The sequence below is a fragment of the Thrips palmi genome, unplaced genomic scaffold (genome assembly GCF_012932325.1).
Source record: "Thrips palmi isolate BJ-2018 unplaced genomic scaffold, TpBJ-2018v1 HiC_scaffold_16, whole genome shotgun sequence".
NCBI lineage: Eukaryota > Metazoa > Arthropoda > Insecta > Thysanoptera > Thripidae > Thrips > Thrips palmi.
In genome coordinates, this window is record NW_023144625.1 from 13000952 (window position 1) to 13020142 (window position 19191).

At 48.8% G+C, this 19191-nt stretch overlaps 2 protein-coding genes across 6 annotated transcripts; one reads left to right on the top strand and one right to left on the bottom strand.

Moving 5' to 3' along the window:
• Positions 1-436: 436 nt before the first annotated feature.
• LOC117642087 (proline dehydrogenase 1, mitochondrial) lies at positions 437-17518 on the bottom strand. Of its 5 annotated transcripts, XM_034379917.1 has the most exons (14): positions 17127-17518; positions 16660-17010; positions 8146-8354; positions 7449-7486; positions 6037-6228; positions 5297-5440; positions 5146-5210; positions 4836-5053; positions 4588-4762; positions 4388-4498; positions 4167-4298; positions 3891-4087; positions 3682-3770; positions 3385-3590 (listed from the first exon to the last, which is right to left on the bottom strand). In XM_034379917.1, exons 2-14 carry the CDS (start codon positions 17005-17007, stop codon positions 3385-3387), a joined length of 2124 nt encoding a protein of 707 aa, XP_034235808.1. In that variant the 5' UTR covers positions 17008-17010; positions 17127-17518. The 5 variants fall into 5 exon arrangements, with proteins under 5 accessions (XP_034235809.1, XP_034235808.1, XP_034235810.1 ...); XM_034379918.1 differs by having other exon boundaries at positions 437-3590; positions 16660-17515; XM_034379919.1 differs by having other exon boundaries at positions 6037-6111; positions 16660-17504.
• A 287-nt stretch (positions 17519-17805) lies between these two features.
• Positions 17806-19145, top strand: LOC117642093 (uncharacterized protein F58A4.6). The gene is made up of 3 exons (XM_034379929.1): positions 17806-18427; positions 18510-18624; positions 18730-19145. Exons 1-3 carry the CDS (start codon positions 18024-18026, stop codon positions 18997-18999), a joined length of 789 nt encoding a protein of 262 aa, XP_034235820.1. The 5' UTR covers positions 17806-18023; the 3' UTR covers positions 19000-19145.
• The last annotated feature ends 46 nt before the right edge of the window (positions 19146-19191 follow it).

Sequence of the window (19191 nt, forward strand, 5' to 3'; positions counted from 1 at the left end):
CTTTCACAATTGTGTTTTAAAAAATGAAGACTTCAAGTTTTCTTTTTAACTTATTTATTACGGTTTTTAAAATTATGTGCAGGATACATCAGATTCGAGATAGCAACACACACTGCAATGGGACTTGAAACCAGATGGTGAAAAATTCTGAGATCGGCACTTGCAGTGCGAGTGACATTGAATCCTGCAGGGTAACATTGTTCGGCATGCACTTCATAAAGTGTATTTATGCAGGCAGTCTGGCCATTCGGTGGGTTTAGGGTTCAAATTTCTTATTACATCTCAGGATTTCCTGCTAGAGTCAACTGGAATGATGCCCATCCGAATTTCCTTGTGAAAACAATTTTACTGCAAACACAGACTGCCATCTGCATATCCCTGTGAAGTTCTTATACCTACTGTTTCTGGTTTAATAGTAATTCACAATCAAAAATACTGTGAGATAATTATTAACTTTGTACTTCCTGGAACTATTTAACACCACACAGACATTGGAATTCACAAATATACTATTGGAGCTAATGTTTTGTTAACAGAAGCAAGTTTACTCAGCATAATTGTTTTGCAGAAAAAAAAAAAAACAACACATATGCTCAGCAGATAAGGGAATTATTAATAGGACTCTGCAGTACCAATTCAGTTGTTTTCCATTTCATGTTTCAAAAACTGTAAAAAGTTAGATTGGGAGGCATATCAGGCAATGTCAAAAGGACACACACAAAACAGTGCCATCATAAAGACAGCATCTTCACATCAATTGCCAAAGGCCTTATAACAGAGGTAGTCTTGTAAATTACGTAAATGGCTATCACAACCTCTTAAGCCAACACATCTCCCTACCTGGCCTTAATAATTGACAGCGGCCACAATTAAAATTACTTCCTACGGAACAGAAATCAACAACAGCTGCTGATAACCTGACACGTGTTACTTATTGTCTATACCACAATTACAAATCAAAGTTATTTCTAACCAGAGCAAATGTTTAATCTGTTAGAAATATATAACCATTTACACACATAAATTACTATCATTCAACAATTCATCAACAATCTAACTTATCTTAATCAACAATAAAGAAGCCATTAGGCTAAAAATAGATGTTACAAATTTTATCAACAGGACCTTGTGATAGTAACGAGAATATAATTTAGACCCAGTTTTAAAATCCAAATCCCAGAACTTTTTTTAAATTTATAAAAGAAAGCAGTAGTTCCAAATATTAAAAATCATCCACATGAGTGGGAAGGGAATAACATTAAATCAGTGGATTATGTGAGGAGTACCAAGCTGATATCTGATATTGTGGTATTCGTAAGCATGCTCAGTCCAAATCTGTGCTCCACTCCAGTATGATGAACAGAAAAGATCGGCCGTGGGTGAACAATTATTGTCATTTCACTTTCTTAGTTCAATACAGCTCTTTCCATTAAGAACAGCTGAGCCAAGGTTGATGCTTTCTCACTGATAACATACTCAGCAGAATTTCTTATCGAAAACTGCTTAGAAATGTGGTAATTCATTGATACCAGAGAAACCTTCTGAATGTAGATGGCAAATCAGTCCCTTAAGACATTAAAAAAGGTAACTAAGAAGCAGACTCAGATGTCTACAAAATTGCACCATCCTCATAGTTCTAAGGTCAAATTAAAATAAAGCTTGTGTAGATCATGTGTTGAATAGTAATACAACAGCAGCCATACACCTGGGAGCCATCAGTAAACTTGAGCAAAGTAAAAGGTACACAGAAAACAACTTGTCTACTTAAAAAAAAAGTAATATTTATTGATTGAAAAAAAATTCATTTATTGAATCACAGACTAGCTTCTTGAGTTGGTTTCTACTTATGTTAACTGCCATGGAGAACACACGCATTCTAGAAGATACTGTATGATAATTCTTGCCAATGCTGGCTGAGAAACTTGACCAAACAAAGCCCATCAAAACATACAAACTGAGTTGGACTGAGAAATACTTCAAACCTATCACACAACAATCGTAGCATTGACTTAATTAATACTGATCCCTATTCTAACTTCATTTACACATTCTCAGCAAAATGCCACATGGAAAAGGGAGGAGTGGAAACAGAAAGGGGGTAAGGCCAGTCAAACTAAAGCTACCACAGTTCTGCACAAAAATTAAAACCATTCACATTTTTGGCATTTTTTCCTTTGCATTCATCAAGTTTTAGGAGTCAACAATAGGAGTTGAGTTGAAAATAAAGCTCTAGTCTCCTTCACCAGGTCATGAAAGAAACAAGACTTTTGACTTTACATCAGTGTCAACCCAGAACTACTCAAATAGTTTACAATTGGGAACCCTCCCAAACTTTATATCCTCCAGCGAAGCAGTCCAAAATCAAGAAAAATACTGTAGATACAAAATAGATCAAAGCAAGTTCTTTTTCTAGTCTTTTGTTAAATCCTGCGGAACACCCTTAACTTTGGCTTCACTGTCTTTGGATAGCATGTTCATAGGAGGAATTAGGATAACAATGGAAAGATTAAATAACATAACAAAAAGTAAAACGAAGGCATACAAGGCAGAGAAGGATGGAGTTTCTTCAAACTACACTAGAGTCTGATTAAATAAAATAAACATATCATAAGTACTGAATTAAATTAATGTTCAAAACAACTATTCAACTGGGTTCAATAGTACACTGCAAACAGAAAAATATTTTCTGACCAAAACCAAAATCCATTTCATTGTTATGTATGAAAAATTTGGATATATATCGTCATTTATCACCTAGCCGATTCATACATAATTTTATTCATACATTTAAACTAAGACACTGATCACTTGCAAAGAAATTGTCCGGGACAAAATCACAACTAAGGTCTTCAAATTGAGAAACAACCCACCAGAGCTCTCCAAATCCAGCTAAGTAATATACAGACTCCTAATAAAATTCCAAACAATATACCTACTCACAAAATTAAGGCCTTAGTGAGAAAATACAACAGGACAAATATTTTGGGAAGGCACCAACATTCTATGAGACAAAATGTATACAGTTTACTTTTCAAAACAGCGACATATAGCAGGTATGGACAAAGGCCTCCAATTGACCAAAATACCATGTAACACAACAGCACATTGTGGAGCTTAAAACACTTAGTAGTTGTTTGCCTAAGACATCAGAGTGCTCTGGTTGACATTTTCTTGAAAGAAAACAGTAGTCAGAATGGACTCAAAGTAGCACTCTAAGAAGAGAGATTTCTTTCATTTTTCCACAAGGCAACCTTAATCACAGCTGATAAAGTAAAATGAAACAACTTACGTCTCGCAAAAAAAAAGTTTAAAAAAAAATTAAAAAATTAAAAAAATCAAATGTACATCACAGACGGATTGTCTTTACAGTGTAAGACACACAACTCAGATTGGAGTGTAATCACCCTTAGGGGTGTACATAATCTTCCCTCGAGAGATGCGATATATCAGTTCTCGCAACAACAGCCTCTTCTCTTTCTTTATTTTCTTCAAGATGCCTTTGTTTTCTTGAGCCCGCCTTGAGAGATATGGCAGAACTTCATTCACTGGACCGTAGGGAATATACTTGTAAGCTGAGTATCCTGATTGGCCTGGAAATCAACGTTTAGTAAAATAAAACAAACAAGAACAAATATGTTTGCAACAGAGGAAGCTGTATGAGTAGAGTGTGTATGAACTCACCAAGAGGGAAAGTAATGTAATCACACATTCCAAGCAGTTGTCCAAAGCAGAGAACTTTGTCTTCAGGGGAAATTCCAATCTCCTTCATCCTGATAAGAAAAACTTAGTTTTACTACACAATTTTGCAAAAGGAAAAAGGTAGTAAAAATCGTACAATGAATTAAATTATTTGAATTTGCTCCGAGAAGAGAATATTTACTGGTACTTACTTTTCAATGGCAAAGCGGACTGTGTCTTCATTGTGACTGGCAACCATGATACCAATCATGTTAGGCTTGCCTTTGTCCTTCAGGTCCTTGATGCGACGTAGGCACTCCGTGAGAGTTCTATGATAACTCTCACTTGTGGCTTCAAATGATGGATTTGTTGGGTCTGGGTAACCTAGTGCAGCAGCACGTGCCCTTTCCTGTCAAATTGGAAGAGTCCCATGAAGTGAGGCGTAGTTTGAAATCCCACAATCTAAAATCATTTGTGTATGGGCATACCTGTTCTAAATAGGCACCTCGCACAAGTTTTGCACCAAAATAGAAGTTTTGTCTCTTGGCTTGTTCCAAATCAGTGGAGACTTCATTAAATGCATCTTTTAAGTAACATTGGTAGGTATTGAATATAAGAGCCTGCCAAGGAATCAATCAGATCAAGACATGGAATTGCAAATCAATAAAATAAAAATTCAGTGTCAGCGCAAATGCACTAAGTAACTTACTTTTTTAGTGTTGTACTTGCGCATAAACTCAAGAGTAATTCTGGAAATTGCAGGCTGGAAGTAAGTTTGTTCAGCGTCAACCATCATACGAACATCCAAGTCCTCAGCAGTCTAGGAGAAAACAAATAAGACTTGTTTCGTTAAAACATAACTGTTAAGCCAGCATATCAATAGAAAAATTATTTTAAATTTGATCTTACTTGGGCTAGAACGTTAATCCTTCTGATCATGTTTCTGAACATTTCTTCTTCTTTTGAGGAAAGTTGAGTCAATAATCGTACCATCTTGCCAGTCTTCATATCAGGAACAAGGAAGGTTTCACTGAGCTCCAAATTTTCATCGATGATACCACTCCAAGGGAACAAATGAATAAGACTGAAAAAGAAGATGTTCATAAGACAACACGCTTGGGGCTTACAGAAAATAAAGATCCATGGAGCTAACGCACCCTTCCTGGTCATAGGTCACATTTTGCAGGAATTTCTTCACAGGAGCCTCACTCAGCTTACAGGCCTGTTGCAACTTTTGCTGCAGTTCCTCAGGTTGAATGTGTTTCCCAATGATGTTTCCTTTATCATCTGGTGAACTTTTGTTTGCTTGAGCTGTTAGGGCTGTGATCTCTGTCATGTATTGACGTGTTCTCATAATTACTTCAGATAGCTGTAACTGTGGGATAAAAAATTTAGTGTCACAAGTTCTAAAAGAGTTGAACTTGAGTCTAGCAACAGGAGAGCGTTGATTCAGTGCTCTGAACATACCAGTAACTGAGGCCTGCCCAGTGCTGTTAATTTAACCGCAGCTAAACCAGTACCATAAGTGGCACCTGAAACATGACAGGCACAGTGTAAAAGTAACTTTTCTGCAGATTAAACAAGTTGATTAGAAAATTTAATTGCTGAATGATTGTACCAGCGACAGCCTGAAGAGACTGCTGGAAGATTTCCAAGTTTCGTTCGCAGGTTGCTTCGTTGAGGTAGAAGTACGTCCTCGCACTTGACACCTTGTACCGACGGTCAGCGAAAGTTTTGTCCACGTGGAACTGGGGCATGGTTCCTATTTCAGAGAAAATATTGAGTTCAAGGCAATAACAGATTAAGAACATAATAAACCAAATCATCCCAAGATAATTAAGACAAGGCAAGAAATCATTACAATACTTCATTGGTTTCAGAAATGAAGCCAGACTAAATAAAACTTGCATGCGAAAATATAGGTATTGTATGAACCTGCTACTCCCCCTCCTTTCTCTTTTACATAGAATATTTACTAAGAATGCATGCACTTCTCATGTCCCTAAAAATGACTCCTGATCTAAATAAGGAAAAAAATTATTAGCTTGCTCAACAACAAAACCAAACATGTCATGCACCTGGAACATGCAGTGAACAATAATGTGCTTCTTGAGTAAAACAGAAATCATCCAAATTACATTCCCTTGTACATCACAAGCAATGTGGGTGATGGTTAATGGCTACAGGATCTATGATATTGATAGAGTATGGCATAGTTAGTGATGGGTTAGAAAAGCTGCATGAAAACAACGAGAAGACAATGTAAAGCAATGAAAGCATGCGGTCACCCTTTTCAAATCCACCCAAACTCCCTCAGAAATGATTAGATTCCAAGTTTAAAATGTCTGGTGCTTGTACCTTCAACAAGGCTGCGCCCTGCTCCTCCTTTCCAATGCCCATCCTCGCCATCCATGTACAGGCCATGAACCGGGTCTTCATTAGCAGAAACCAAGCACAATTTTGAGCCTCTCCATTCTGACATTAACTGACAGTTTTTTCTATCGCTATGTAACTGAGCAGTCCATTTAAGCCAAGCACGCCTAAAAATATCTGCCAGGAGAGTTTAATAAAACAATTTCCATTAAGTAAAATTTATCAACACATTTCTCATGTGTGTTCACTTAAGATTATGCCTATTGTAAAAATACCCCATGTGAGAAAGGAATGGAATCATGCGAACACTTGAGCCACACAGCAATGCATAACACAAAATCAATTTGGTCGTGGGAAGTAGAGACAATGATTGAGTCAGCTGGATCAAAGTCAATCTGGATACATAATGTTACCTCAATCCACAGGAAACATGTCATGAGTCAGATACTCAGCTGAATGTACTTATGTAAAAGTCAAGTAATCAGAAGCAAAATCTCATTACAATAATTCTTAATTTGTGCTTACTGAAACAAGAGTATCCTTCATGACTAAGAGAACGGTAGTTGCAGAAGCGCACTAAGTAAATGAAGTTTAGCTAAGGCAAATAACAAAATTAATTTTATAAAAGTTGTCACACTACGAGCTATAAAACCTCCTAGTCGAACTGTGCGGCATTTACTAAAACTGACTCACCCCCCATTTCAGCTGGTGGAGGTCCTAAGAAGAAAAACAGAAATTTAAAGAGAGGTCGAAGCTAAATCTCAGGAGACTAGGGAATATGGACACCTGTGGGAAATGTCTAGCACTTCAAAATGATAATATTGCAGCAGGCTAGAGTCCACAATCCATTTATCATCTCTCCAAAATCAAACCCATTCACATAGAAAACTGTTGGTATGGAGATGATTAAGTGCTACACTTTGCCTAAGTAAGGACATACAGAAGATCTTTCCTATTTGGTCACAAGGAGTTTTGAAGAGACAGCGAGTAGATTGAGCAGATTTGCAGCAATTTTTTGTTCTTACTAGTTAAGCTTCCCAAAACCTAGAAGCCAGAAAAATAATAGGCATTGGTGTTGCATAGAAAATATGAATTGCACATGAATTGGCAGATGAACGTTAGGTACAAATATAATGAGTGAGGGAATATAACCTGTCTCGAGAATTGGAGAAACATTCAATGTCATAGATCAGATGAAGTAATCGCATGAACAGTGTGCTTCAGTTATATCACATTGTTGCTTGAGTATACGTAATTACTTTTGATTATTAATGAGAAACTGATGGACATGCTGACATATTTCAGACATGCTCCTGCTGCATATGCAAGATTCGCAAACACTTGTATGCATCTCTCAGAATAATCATGAATTTTTGAATTAGTTTTACTTGTCTCACCTTGCACTTTTTCATCCCCCAGCTCAGAGACACTCGACCTGTGGGCAAATAATTACATAATTAAACTAAAGTAGAAATAAGAATGTTACCAGAGCATTGGTTGATTTTCAAAATTTTATAGAACTATTTATTTATTTATTTACATCTCTTAGGAGGTGCTGGTGAGCATTTATTTCTTGAATCTAAAATGCAATTGAAAAGAGTGAATTTTGAATGTGAATTATTTAAAAAGTTGAAGAAATAAATATTGATAAAGTGAACAATATAAAGTAAAACAAAAGGTAGACAAATGGTTGTAGTGAAGTTAAAGCTTGTCAAGTGCATCCGAGGGGCAAAGCAAAGAAGGTAACTAAATCTGTGCTTTAAAATATACAGCTCAATTGATTTTTTTTTTTTTAATTAGGATTCCTAAGTAGTACATGGCTGCATGATCTAGGGGCGCTATGCGGGCTGGCTTGATCAGTTATACTTACAGAGGAGACTCTGCCCTGTGGCCAGCAAATAACCAAACAAATCAGTTATGTCGACACAATCAAGTATCACAGCCATTTTTTAAAAGACATGAATGTCATGACATTTAATTCAGTCCGATTTCAGCCGAATCCTTGGACTGGAGGGAGGGCGTTTAAAGACCGGTTTTCCGAACTGTGGCAAGAGCGCCACGCCACGACGCCGGCCACAATTTCAAACAACTTACTCCACTTCTCGCTTCTCCGCCTCCTCCTGGCTGAGGTCCTCCTCGACGGAGTAGTCCAGGATGGGCTTGACGCCGAAGGAGCGCAGCCGCTCCAGCGTGGGCCGGATTCGGATCTGGTCCTCGCCCGCCACGAAGTGGCCGTAGAAGGTGGACTTCATGATGGCGGTGAAGATCTTCTCGCCCAAAATGGCCTTGGCCACCTTCATGATCTGCAACAGGGACAGGGCCCAACGCATCAGTAAGCGCCACCTAGGCCGGCCTGGGTCGCATTGACGTCACGGTCCATTCGAGGGTCCATTGCAAGACCGCGAAACACCGGGTCCGTTTTCGAAACCCCGATAACACGAAGCGCGAAGCGCCCTGCCTTACTCATTGTCAGCCCGATTACGAATGGGACGCCTTGCCCCGCCATCCACATTTTGGATGCAGTAATTAACTTAATTTGATGACGTTTTTGCGAGGCGCACGTGGCGCAGAAGCGTGCAGAGGCATCCGCCGGGCCGCGGCAGCCGCGGCAGCCACGGCGTGCAGAGTACAGTACAGCGGATCCTTTCTCTTCGGGACAGGGTGGCTATTTTTGTTCTCCCCCGCCCCCAACCCTCCCCAAATCACGGGCCGAGAAGACTGCAACCAGTCCGAAGAAAAGGGCCAAGCCCCCCCACCCCACTTCCTCCTCGCTTCAGCCAGGTGCCCGCTAGTACAGGGGTGCTTTCCCGTTCCCACGGTTCGATACACTGCGTGCAGGCATCGGTATCTCACGGGTCAAACTAAATCGGAAATGTCACGCCTTTCTTCAGGCGCCTTCTTGAAGTGCACAGTGGGCGCACAAGCACCCCTATCCCTCCTTCAATCCCAATGCATGGGGACATGTCCCAGCCGACTCCCTTCACTCGGTCATAGCGGCGAGGGCGAGGGGCTTATCTCAGGCAACCGCTTACATTGTCGACGCCTCTCTCCCTAAAAAAAAAATCAAACCTCCGTCGCGAATGCATGTGCCAACACAGCAACCCTTTAGCGAAGAAAGCGACCACAACAAGTATTTATAAACGCCCAAGACGAGTCAAAATATGTTGACGCGCCCCCGGCAACGTCAAAGCCTCGTGTGTCCTGGGGGGGGGGGGGGGGGGGTCGACGCCCACCTCAAGGACCTGAAGGACCCCGAGGCCCGCCAAAGGGAGGTTTGCCCGAGCATCCACATGGCAACGACGGATGTTTGTCTCGGGCGAATAAATAACCCAGAGCCCGCCAACGAGACGGCCTGGTAAACACACACACACACAGACACACGCACACACATTCGGTCATCCCCCGCCATTTTGTTCTATTGACATGACAATACGCGTCGCGATTGCACGCACCTGATGTAAACAAAGTCTGGCCTCAAGGGGCGGCGGGCACTCCGGGTACTTGCCGCTACGTATTGGACTTCCCTTATCAACCCATCTCCGAAAAATCTCCGCGCCTCGCGGGAGCCATGCCTTCGCTACGTGCCCCGCATGTGCGTATCAACGTGTGGGGCCCTTGCTATTTGTCGCTAATCTCCATTAGACAGTTTTTTTTCGTGTGTGTGTGTGTGTGTGCATGTGTGAGTCATTTTTTGGGTGTTGCGTCCACAGACTCGAGCCACTCGTGCGTCAATCCGCGCTACGCCTCTCGGTGTACTTTCGATTGCTTTCTACAATTGCCACTCGAGCGCCTCTTGGGCGCCACTTGTGGAGGTGCGATCGACACCTAACAGTGTGATAGTGCCTCTGCCTCCGTCACGCATGGAAAGTTCTCCCGTCTCGCAAGATGAACGTCAAGTGGAATTGTCCGACCCATTTTGAGCCGTCGCTGTACTCCTCGCGCGAGCGACTCGGTGCACTCTACGTCTCTTAGGGTGAAATGCTGGACCAACATAATGGAGATTTTTCCAAAATACAAAAGAAAAATCATAATTAAATAACTATAAGGTAGTACCATGAATTTGCAGGGTTAAGTTACAAAGTCAGCTGCACCACTATAATATAAAGAATTCTCGCCATAATATGGATGATCTTCAGGTAAGACTTCAAGAGTGTGCAGTCAGGCTGCTTGGTTGGATGGGTTGGATCCCAGACACTCGACGTATCGACAGAATGCAGACAGATTATCCTGAGACATGGGCAGGCAGGCAGGCATCTAGCGGCTTGGGCCGACGCTCGGGCTGCATGCACAGTGTGGCTGCGACCAGCCCTCCGTCGCTCCGTCTCTCTCGCACCCCAGCGGGCCGGCCCACGAGTGCGAGAGAGACGGAGCGACAGAGCTAATGACTGCAATCTGGAGCAGGCCGGCCCGCGGCACGCCCCGTTAGGGCTGCATTATTCTTAGCACGACGGGACGGCAGGTGTGCCGGCTTTGGCTTGGCTCGCCGCGGCTGCCACGGCCGGCATAAGCAGCGAGTACAAGAGGGCATGCGACAAATTTAATTTCGAAAATTGGCAGCCGTTCCCGCGCGGCGAGCGGCCAGTAGGGCGGGGTGGGCAGGGCAGGGCAACGGGGCTTGCAGGCGGTAGGCCCTTGCCACCCTTGCCGTCCTCACCGCCCTTGGCGGCTCAAAATCCATCCCCGAGAAAGCTTGACGCCGCACGGAAGAAATACTTTGTCCAAGTAACCGACTCAGTTTCTTTCCGTGCGGTGGAGCGAGGCAGGCGTTCAAGAAGCGCCTGAAGGCAGGCGACAGGCATGCCCGTGTGACAGGCGCGCGTGGCGGGCTGGCATACCCTCGCTTCTACAGGCGCTCCTCCTGCTAGAGACCGCTCCTGCCGCGGTGCCGGTGCTGCCGACCCCGACCTTCCTCACTCGCTAGCGGAGAGCGGAGCCAGCGGAGCCACGCCGGCTAACCCGTCCCCGGACGTGCACCGCATTCAGGCTCAGGCATTCGGCCGCCGCGACGTCGACGGGGATGGGGATGGTCACCCCGGGGGCACTCATCTGGCGGCTGGCGCGGCGCCACGACGGCCTGGCCCTCGGACTGGCCGCGGACGCCAAGACACACCCTCGCGCCTCGCGGACACACCCCAGCGACGTCACCGACGTCACCGACCACGAGGCCCGGCTAGCGCGGCTAGCCGCCAAGAGTAAACCGCACGGCGCTCGTCTGGACGCGCCAGACGCGGTGACGTGGCGGGGCGTGGCGTGACGCGCCGGCCGCGGCGGCCGCGGCGACGTAACTTACCCTCGCAGGTCGCTTATCCAATCGACGTCGCGCGGCGGTGCCGCGGGGCAAGTTCAAGGCCGGCAAGTGGCGGCAAGTGTGAGGAGCACTGTGAAGCGCCGCGCCCTTTCACAGTGGAGCAAACAAACCACCGCGGCGAAGCCATGCCAAAGCCGTACTCCTCCATGACACCTCGCGCCTACTCTGCCAAGAGCAACTGTGACACGACACGTCGCTGCTCACATTAGCATTCGACAGGCTGGCTGGCAGGCGGGCCGGGTAGCGACGCCAGCCCGCGCCAGCCCGGTAACGGACAGTATGTCTCCTTTCCATTCTTTTTTTGGCCGTTCTGTTTTCCGACGGTGCCCCAGACAGTTTTGGCGGATGGAAACCTCGCGGTCCCGGTCGGCGCCGACCCAGAAGCCATCTCGGAGGACGCCGCGCACCGGGAGGCGGACGGACAGGGCGGACACTGCACGCAGCGCCAGCCTCCGGAGTGCTTGGTCGCTCTGCCTCTCTCGCACCCACACTGGGCGCTTCACGAGAGCGAGAGAGACGGCGACGAAGGCACGGCTCGAGGATGACGTCAATCCGATCCACGTTAAAAAGCGCAGCGCCGCGCCCACCTCGCCGCCAAGGTCCCGGTCGATGGCCCGCCAGGCCGCCCGACGGCCGGGCCCTACGCCGTCACGCCGCTACACCGCCATGGCGGCACTCGTATGCGGCGCCGGCCGGCCGCGTCTGCGTCTAAGAATAATCACGATACCGTACTGGAGTCGAGTAGACGGCGCCCCGGATCGCTTTCAGTGCAGCGACCGAGCGCCTTCCGAGAAACGCGCGGATAACGAAGCGCGGTCACTTTCTTACTCATCACGTCCTCGGCAACGGAGAGCGCGGCGACGCGGCGGGAAGGAAAGCAGCATAATGGGAGCGACGACGACGCTTCTGCCTCCTTCTCCATTTTCCAATGCCCCGCCGCGGCCCCGCTGCCCCGCGCTCCAAGGTGACGCCTCGTACAGCCTGCAGGCTGCGCAGGCTGCCCGCAGCACGAAGGGCACCGCGAGCGAAAGGGCGGAAGGGGCCCGAAGGGGCGGCGAGGGGAGGGGCGGCCAATCTGGCTGACAAGAGCGCGAGAGCGCGGGGAGGGGAGGGGGGAATACAGTAGTTTATATGGCCGTGGCCCCCATGCCCATAAGGCCACCGGCGCGCTCGCGATGCCTGCTGGCTCTAGCCTGGCCAATGCCAAGGTGGCCACAAGGTCGCAGCGGGGCAGCGGGGCAGCGGGGCAGCGGGCCGCCTCCACCTACTGGCCCACGGGCCTACAGGCCGGCCGGCGGCCAGGGCCATCGCGTCGTGTCCCCATCCCGAGAGCAGTTTCCGTCGCGCTGTCTTTCTCGCACTCATGGGGCGTCCCGTGCAGGTGCGAGAGAGACAGCGCGACGGAAACGACTCTCGGAATCATGGTCTGCAGGACCAGCGTCCAGCCCGCCCAATCTGGCGCGTAACAAGGCCTGCGAGGCCCGACCGGATCGCCTCACTTCGCCACCGAAGGGCCCGACCAGGCCCACAGCCCAGAGGCCCCGCGGGGGGCGGGCAAGGCACCCACCCCTGCCCCACCCCTGTCGCACCCAGACACCTTCAAGCTGAGTCCCAACAGCGCTTTCGTCGCCGTCTGCTGTCTCTCTCGCGCTCGCGGGGCGAGAGAGACAGCGCGACGGAAGTACGGAGCACTGCCCGGAATCGGCGCTCTGGCAATGACGACTGCATGTGACTAGTGTGACGAGCGACGAGTCACTGCGGATGCAGCGTGCGGCAGCGTGCGGCAGCGAGGCCCAAGTAGTGGTCGGGCTTCCCCGCCATTTCGTGGCTCCACCGTCCTCCGCGACTCCGCGGCCACACGCCACACTGCAAAGCCAGGCAGGGCCCACCGCGGTCGACACCATTCGACTAGTACAGTCGGCAACAAAATAGCGCGACGCGGCCAACGAGAAAAGTGCCAACAGTGTGGCGACGCGACGGGAATGTGCCCAGCCCGCCCGCCGGCCCGCCACGGCCCGCACGATTCCACTATCCGACAATTCGCCGCCCGCCACGCCACCGCACGCGGCGCGTCGCGTCCAACGCGTCGTCGGGTGAACGGCTGCCACCGCACTGCTGGCATTGCGTAACCCCGCCACGCCCCGCCCCGCCCGCCCCCGCCAGAGACGAGGCCTCCAGCTCAGCAGTGTCGCTGCCGCCTACAGTGTAGGCCCTACAGTGCGGCGCCGCAGGAAGTCACCGATTCGGCACAAAAATTAAAACCAGCCCGGCGCGCCGCGCTTTCCCGCCATCCTCCCACTTCCTCTCGCCTCGGCAGCCTGATTCCGAACACTGCTTTCGTCGCTCCGTCTCTCTCGCACTCGTGGGGCGGTCCCACGGTCCGCAGGGGTGCGAGGGAGACAGACAGACACGCACGCGAGTGCGGGCGCGGCAGTCGGCGATTAGCAGTGCCGACAAAGATAGCGGGTCGCGACGTCGAGGCAATCAATCGGGGAGACGCCGGATCTCGGAGTGACTGCACACTGAGAGAGCTTTCCGTCGCTCTGTCTCTCTCGCACTCGCGGGGCGTCCCGTTACGGTGCGAGGGAGAAACCAAGGGGTCTGCCACTTCTTGCACTGATTGTTCGCATCCAGCCTACTAAACTCACTCCCACTCACTTAGATCGAAACAGGAAAACGCCTATATGCAGGCAACTAGTGAGACAAACGCCTGTAAGCAGGCAAAAAGCGTGGCTGAATCAAGTGGAAACTCACTCCACTCACACTCAATCGCACACCATTTTAGTCCGTGGCAAACCCCTCCTCGGAGAGAGACAGTGACGAAACCCACTCTCGGAATCGGTGCGCAGATGCCGCCGTGCGTCACGCGTTCTAGAGCGGCAAACAATGAGGCAGAGGCACGGGACCGGGCGAGTTTCGACACCTTGGGCCCACGAGTGCCTCGGCGGGTGAGTGCATCGCGCCAATAGGAAATGATAGCCCCTGCACCTATGGTACGTGCGAGGGAGACGGAGCGACGAAAACTACTCTGAGTCAGTCTGCCGGGCTGTCTGGGGCGCGGCGCCGTGACCACGTGACCACACACGGACCGACCGCGGTCCCCGCCGTGACCACGACCGATAACCGCCGCCGCCGCCGATCTTCTCGTCGCTCTGTCTCTCTCGCACTCACGGGGGCGCCCTGGGGGTGCGAGAGAGACAGAGCGACGAAACGATCCTTGAGGCGGCCGATAACGGCGTGGCGGTGGCGCGTGAAATGACCGCGATGATGTGGGTCGTGGAGTGCGCCCCGTCGCCCCGTCTCGCCGCGCGGCCCCTGTGCAGGCCGACCCTGGCCTGCCCCACTACACTATCACGACACGCGCCAACGCAGCGGCACAGCGGCACGGCTGCCTTATCGCAAACCAAATATGTACGCCGCCTCTTCAAAGGGAAGCCGGTCCTAATCCCTGTCACAACACTATAGGTGCCGCGTGCCGCTGACAGGCTGACCCCCGGCCCGGTCGCTGCGTCTCTGTCGCACTCATGGTGGCGCCGCAGAGGCGAGAGAGACAGAGCGACGGAAAACGATTCGTGAGAATCGCTCAGCAGACTGATTTCGAGAATCGTTTTCATCGCTCTGTCTCTCTCGTACGTTTCCGGGACGCCCCGAGTGCGAGAGAGTCAGCAACGAGAAACGACTCTTGGAATCAGTCTGCACCAGAGGAGGGCGGTTCTCCGGGGTGCGGAGCACGCCAGGCCGCCAGGCAGGCAGGCAGGCAGGCAGGCAAAGGCACGGCGCGGACGGTGGCGCGCACCGCGCACCGGGAGCATCAACCCGCTCACTGCTCTTATCTCCCTTCCGCACCCGCCCGCGCTAGAATTCTCTCTCCTTCCTCCTGGCCGGGCCGGCCACCCGGCCATTCATACTCGCGTCACTATCTGACCGCGGGCGGGAGCTTTTCAACCCAGAACTCGAGGGAAGCGCCAAGCAGTGCAAGCAGCGCCCCGGCCTGGAGGCCTGGAGGGAGGCGACGTGGCCTTGGGGGTGACTGACGGGGAGCACCGGACACACTGAATGGAGACCCCCCCCCCTCCCTTGCCGGCAGCACGCGAGATTATTGGCGCGGCATTGCGCAACCAAGGGCCGGCCGTTCAAATCAACGCCGGGCCCATTTAGAGCAATGACGCTACGCTTCGCGAGCTTCGCGCGCTAGCTCGCTTAGCTACGGGGTGGAGGAGCGCTAGGACTATTAGCCACAAGCATCGCCACGGGGAGACACTCGAAGGTTGCTTTGTAGCGAGCCGCCGCCGCCGCCGCCGCCGCCGCCGCCGCCGGGTCGACAGGCACTCTAGGACGCGACCGTAGGACACCAGACAGTTTCGAGGGCCGTTTCCGTCGCTCGGTCACTCTTTTGCACCCAAACGGGGCGCCCTATGAGTGCGAGAGAGGCACAGCGACGGGTCTATGGGACCCGGTTATCGGCTTGCATTAAGGAATTGGACCCGGAGAGGGAAAGTGGCTGGTCAACAGTGCCTTATCGCCGCATCCTGTCTCGTCTGCAGTCGGGGGGACAAAGACTTGTCGCGGCTTATCACATCACGCAACCCCCGGCCTGGAGTCCCGTGCGTGCCATCATGGCCCATCCTCTGTTATCAGTGCAAACAGGACTGCCCCTGACACTGGACCCAGAGGCTTCGGCTCCAGAGCAGGGCACCAGATTACCTGGTCTCTAGGACTAGGTCCTGTCTCCTCATGTCTGACAGAGCAGTAATCGGGTCATTAATATTTGATACATGGCAGAATTTGGCTTGGGCATCACAAGTAAGCTCTCAAAGTTCACATGTGCGGAACACGAAATTGTAAAAGGGAAGTTCATAGAGTGTAATTTTGAAACAGAACAGTTATTATTTCTTCTTAAAAAGAATAATTATGTTAGCTTGATTTTTTTTTCACAAACAGGACATTAAAATGAAGAAATAGAATCTTTTGCTTATTAAGAATCATGGTATTTACTTAAGTTAACTCTGAATGAAGAAAATATGTTACCAAGCTCCTAACAAAGTAAATAACGTTATCGTACTTAATTCAAAATTACTACTTTCAACTACACCAAACCCAAGGTGCGCCTTCTACACAACTTACAAGCTACGGATCGTTCTGTTAACTACAACGCAGTGAACTCATAGGCAAACCAGGTAAACCATTCCACAGGTGACTGTGACAGACTCCAGGCGACGCAAACATTCTCTACAAACCAACAGAGGTTCCGCTCAGCCTGTGGTAGGTCTTTAGCTGGGATGCGCTTACGCTTCTCTCACCTTCATGTTGTTCTCCACCAGGTAGTTGGAGGAGCAGAGGGTGTAGACGATGTAGGCCCGAAGGATTTCCCATGTCGTCTTGCTCTTGTAGGCGGCGTGCGCGTCGTCGAAAGTGGCGTCCAGAGGGTCCCTCCTGGACCCCAACGTCTGGCTGCCCCCACGGAGGGCCTCCGCGGTGGCGGCGGAGGACTTGGCCACAGCAGACGACGTGGTCAGGGGTAGGAACCCGCTCCGCAGCGCCGTGCCAGCCGCACCTGGCGGGTCCAGGGCATGGCGGTGGAGGCCAGGGGTGGCGCACGCAAATTTGGACGATGCAGGCCAGCGGGTGACCACACGCAGGAAAGCCATTGCCTTGGCGGGACGTCAAAAGGGGTTATTCCACTTGACTGGCTGCGAGTGGGAGCTGGGCCGTGGGGCTCCGAACGGCCGACACTCGTGTTAATACGCTCTTAATCGATGCCACTCACAACTATATATATGCGTGCAAATCGATAGGCCGTTCGCAATCAGGACCTTCGTCGAGATGATAGGACCGCACCGATAGCGCCTCGGCACTCGGACTGCTCCTTTCCTTCAACTGACTGTAGAAGGAGGTGCCAAAAGGGACGGGACGGGACGAGTCGTGCGCGGACCAACGAACGAAAACCAACGTCGATGAAAATAATGAAAAGTTGAGCGGAACGCAAACTTGGCTCCGCTTGTCGCTTCGCGTGTCTGGCAGTCACTCGCCTGCCTTTCTGCGAAAAGTAATGGAATTTTTGATCGACTTTTGGGGAACTCTTTGCTCTTTTCGACTCTTTTGGTGGTGTGGCGACGAAACAAATCCCTTGATTGACACAGTTCCCCCCGATCGATGACGTCGAGCGGGGGAGGGGGAGGAAGGGGCGACAAGCAGACGAAGTTCTCGAATATCCTGGGCCTTTCTAGGCGAATGCAGTTCTTCATTCCCACCAAACACCTTCCTATTTTTTTCCACAATGTTATCAGAGTTAAGAGAACCTTTTAACAGTGTTTTTCGATGACTTTTTTGTCGTCGGATCAAATTTCAACTGTTTTTAAAGGCACTCCTCCCACGTGCCACCACCCGGTCGAAAGCAGAAGCAAAATTTGATCCTCAGAATTTCTCATAACAAGCACTATTTACAGGACAATCGTTTCTGTCAATAAGGCGGCGATCATGCAAGCAGAAAACTGAAGAGAGGAGAGCACAACAAACTGTTCAAGTTGAATGACAACACCGAAAACGAGTTTCCTGATATTGTTGCTCAGCATATCCAGCTCAGTCGATTTCGAAACTATTGAAATGATTCTTGAGTTTTGTTTGTGACTCTTGTTCTTGACTTAAAGTAACCTGACTTTTAAAGATGGCCCACATGAAGATCGTCGTTTATTCTAACAATTGTTTGTGGGAACAACTAATCGTCGGTTATGATACGATTGTGAACAAAGTGACAGAAATGAAGAGACGAGAGGACTTTGGTGATGGTGACAATGACATAGGAGGTTTTGAAATAGTAAGTCACCGAGACCTGGTGATTCAGTCAGATGGAGATCAAGTTGCCAAAAAGCATCGAACAAAATTTTCTCTCTCCTTGAATTCTCTAATATTTTCATATTTTGTAAAAGTACTCCAATGCTCAGGGCAATTCCGAATTTGTGTTCTTGATTATTGGTTAAATAAAATGAAATATCACATTCCAAATTGCAAAAATTTAACATTGAAAGTCACTTTAGTAGAACCTCCTAATCAAGTTTTAGACTACAATTGGTGAGTAACCTGAGGTGGTTTGTCTTCAAAGCATATCACACTTAAATTTTGGACTGAGCACCTGCTGTTCCACCAATTACAGGTGTCATCGAATCAATTATATGGTCATGGAACGCAGTGAGCTGGATAACGCCATGTCATGGCTTTCAACTCTTGGTGGTGCTTATTCTGCTCTTGGTGATCATTTTAGTCATTGTGTAAGTATAATGCAATGGCTCAAGCTCTTGAGTCATGAACTGTCTCATTTAAATGGATGATTTTGATGAACTGTCCCCTGTATTGATTATGATGGTATATTCTAGGCTGAAATGGCGGGAAGAATATCTATTCGCCAGTTTCAACTTGCTCTGCGGCTTGGTGATCCAAGTACTGTGGCACGCTGCAAATTATACATTGCTCTTAGCTTAATTCAAAACTACAGATTCAAACCAGCACAACATATAATAGAGACACAGTATCATTTGGCTATGGATTCGGCAAGTCCCGATACTCGACTTATTAGAATGTGTCGTGGTATATGGAGCAAACTTCGCTATGAGCGTTCACAATACCTCAAGAGGACTAAAGTCTGAACTTACATTATAGGCAGCAGCAACCCATCTGTCCAACTAGACCATTCATTTCTGATGTGTTATGTTATGTTGAAATTGTTGAGTAAATGAATTGTAGAAGTACACTGAGAATAATGAGTATGTGATAATTATATTGTTTTTATTCATTGGATTTTATTCATTGTAAACCTTATTTCCTAACATGTTCGTTAA